Source organism: Meriones unguiculatus, chromosome X, assembly GCF_030254825.1.
Source record: "Meriones unguiculatus strain TT.TT164.6M chromosome X, Bangor_MerUng_6.1, whole genome shotgun sequence".
NCBI lineage: Eukaryota > Metazoa > Chordata > Mammalia > Rodentia > Muridae > Meriones > Meriones unguiculatus.
In genome coordinates, this window is record NC_083369.1 from 77,258,243 (window position 1) to 77,260,844 (window position 2,602).

Here is a 2,602-nt window from a genome sequence, read left to right on the forward strand (position 1 = left end):
TCTAATTTCATGCTTAAATGATTGAGCTTTCCTACTAAATGGCCAAAAAATAGTTACTGATAGTGTTCAAGTGTAATAGTGCAAATACTCTTGAAAGATCAACTGTGAAAGGTAGTTTGTTGAAATATAAGTTTGTGGGCTGAGAGAGATAGCTCATGATTCAGAGTCCTTTTTGTTCTAACAAAAGGCCCAGTTTTGATTCCCAGCCTTCTCAAGGGAATATACCTCCCTCTTCTGACTTCTCCCAGCTACTCCACAAGTAGCACACAGACATGCATTCAGAAAATCACTCATACACATACAATCTAAAATTAAATTAAAGGGACAGAGGTGACAATTTAGATATAAGGCCTGTGAGAACCCTAAACCATACATTTCATAGCTTATAATTTTCTAAGACTGAGTAAATGTCTTATTTTTCGAAAGTGGAGGTCTAGTTTGTAACTTTATATGTAATTGGGTAAAAGCCTTCTTTACAGATCACCTCTGTGAACTTTGATAAATTTGAAATGTGCATGGTTCAAGTATATTGACTATAGCAAAGTTATATAGATTTTTATATTTTGCAGTGTCACTCCCTTGCAAATGCAGTGAGTGTTTCCTTGATCATCCAACTATGGCGATGTCATTTAAAAAAAAAATGTCACCACTCCAATTTTTGCAGGTTTTTACAGCTGGGACATGATTTAAATTCAATAATCCAACCCCAAGAGGAGCCCACCCAACGCAAAAAATCAAATTTATCCGTCCGTTATAAGATGATCCATCCACAGGCTGTATCTTAACCTGATACTGCCATCATACTGTAGTTTTTGAAAGGGCTTGTTCTGCCCAAGAGAGGTTCCTCTTTGCAACTGCTTATGCCATCTGCCATTTGCACGTTGGTGCTGTTTTGAGAGCTACTACCTGCTGGCGAGGCTTCATACAGGACACAGATGGAGCCATCCTCTCCAATCCTGTAGGACACTTCGTAGGGGTCAACCCAGAGCGTGAGTTCACTTGGGAGAAGCCTGAACAACTCTTGACTGCTCAGTCCAATCTGCTGGGCTGCCTGTCCAATCAGAGGATCCATCTGATGGTTGATGCGAAGACACCTGTAACCTGATCCCTTGCAGGGCTTCTCTGGGAACCAGTGGTGTTTATAATGTTCTGCCAGCACTTCCTGCAGGCTCTGGCTGAAGGTCTGAAGCTGTTGTTCGCTCCTGAGCCCCTTGGTGCTGAGGAATTTGGAGATGAAGGTCGCTGCAGCACAGATCTCCCCTATCATGGTGTCTGCAAAAGGTATAGAAGGGAGGCATGGGGTAGCAGGTAGATCCCCAGTGTGGCCCTGAAGGCACACTGGCCACCCCAGGCTTCTGCCACGACCTGGTAGTCTAGAGAAAGCAAGAGTGTAAGGCTGCTTCTACCTCTAGCGGCCTTATTCCAACTCTTCTGTTAGAGGAAAAAGTTATTGTGGAGGGATGAGATAGATAGCCTTGTCACATAGCTTTCACCTTCCCAGCCACTCCTACCACTAGCTCGGAAACCTCCGAGGATCCCAAGAATTGTGGGTCCAGTTCCAACGGGAAAATGTACTTGCATTCTTAAGGGTCTTTTAAACTTAAGCAGGCTGAGCACAGAGGATAACACACTGAGTACATTCCTTGGCCTGTGAGTGTGGGCAACTGAATGTATTCGCTAGATCAGGCTGATGGGAAATCTGCCTGACCAGAGCTGGGGCAGGGAGATTGGCGGTGGTGCAGGAGTGGGTCACCTTGAATACTTGAATAGCAGGATGGTCTCAACTCTAGGGTAGCAGATCCTAAGCAGTAATGCCATGGTTAGGGTTGCAGGGTGGTTGGGTGGGTGAGTGTCTCAACCACATACCAGTATGGGCTAGTAAGCAGGCAGCTTGACCCCAGCTTCTGCTGATACTGTGTCGTTGGCACAGAAGGGCAAAGCCCAAGCTAGGCCTGAGAGTGTGCTAATGTTGCAGATGGGCAAGGTTATGGGTGAGTCAGCAGGTCATGATTGATGGACAAGTGCTGTGATCCAAGCTATCCCTGGGAGTTTGAGGTGTGAGAGAGCAGGGTCTTGATTACTTACCAATTTGGGCTGGTGAGCAGGCCAATTAACCTCAGCTGGGCCAGAGGTTAGAGGCCTGACTGGTCAGATGGTACAAGAGTGTAAGATCTGTGTTACTCTGAGTCACTCAGGAAATTGGATTGAGTACAGGCTGTGTGACTGAAGCTAAGCTTGGGAGTATTAGTACACCAGCAGCAGAAAGAACCTTGAATACTCGCCAGGCTGGGATGGTGCACAGCTAGCAGCAGAAAGGACCTTGAACTCTCAACAGGCTGGGATGGTGCAAACTATGATTGGCTCCGGCTAAACAATGGGCTGGTCCAGGTAGTGAAGGTCTTAGGATGTTAGCAGTCAGGGAGAGAGCCCAGAATGGGTGACACTGTATGGGCTTGGAAATGTGATAGTGGTGCAGATGGACAGAGTTCCGGATCGGTCATGAAACTGAGACACACTGCCTGACCAAGCCAGGACTGGGACATCTCTCCGGTCTGGCTAGTACCTGGGCTGCTTGACCCTAATGTGGTCTGAGATGCAAAAG

The 2,602-nt window shown here is 46.6% G+C and overlaps 1 protein-coding gene across 1 annotated transcript; it reads right to left on the bottom strand.

Annotated features, from left to right (window-relative positions):
- Positions 1–781: 781 nt before the first annotated feature.
- Positions 782–1,267, bottom strand: LOC110543892 (protein BTG1-like). The gene has a single exon (XM_060375252.1). It carries the CDS (start codon positions 1,265–1,267, stop codon positions 782–784), a length of 486 nt encoding a protein of 161 aa, XP_060231235.1.
- Positions 1,268–2,602: the final 1,335 nt, after the last annotated feature.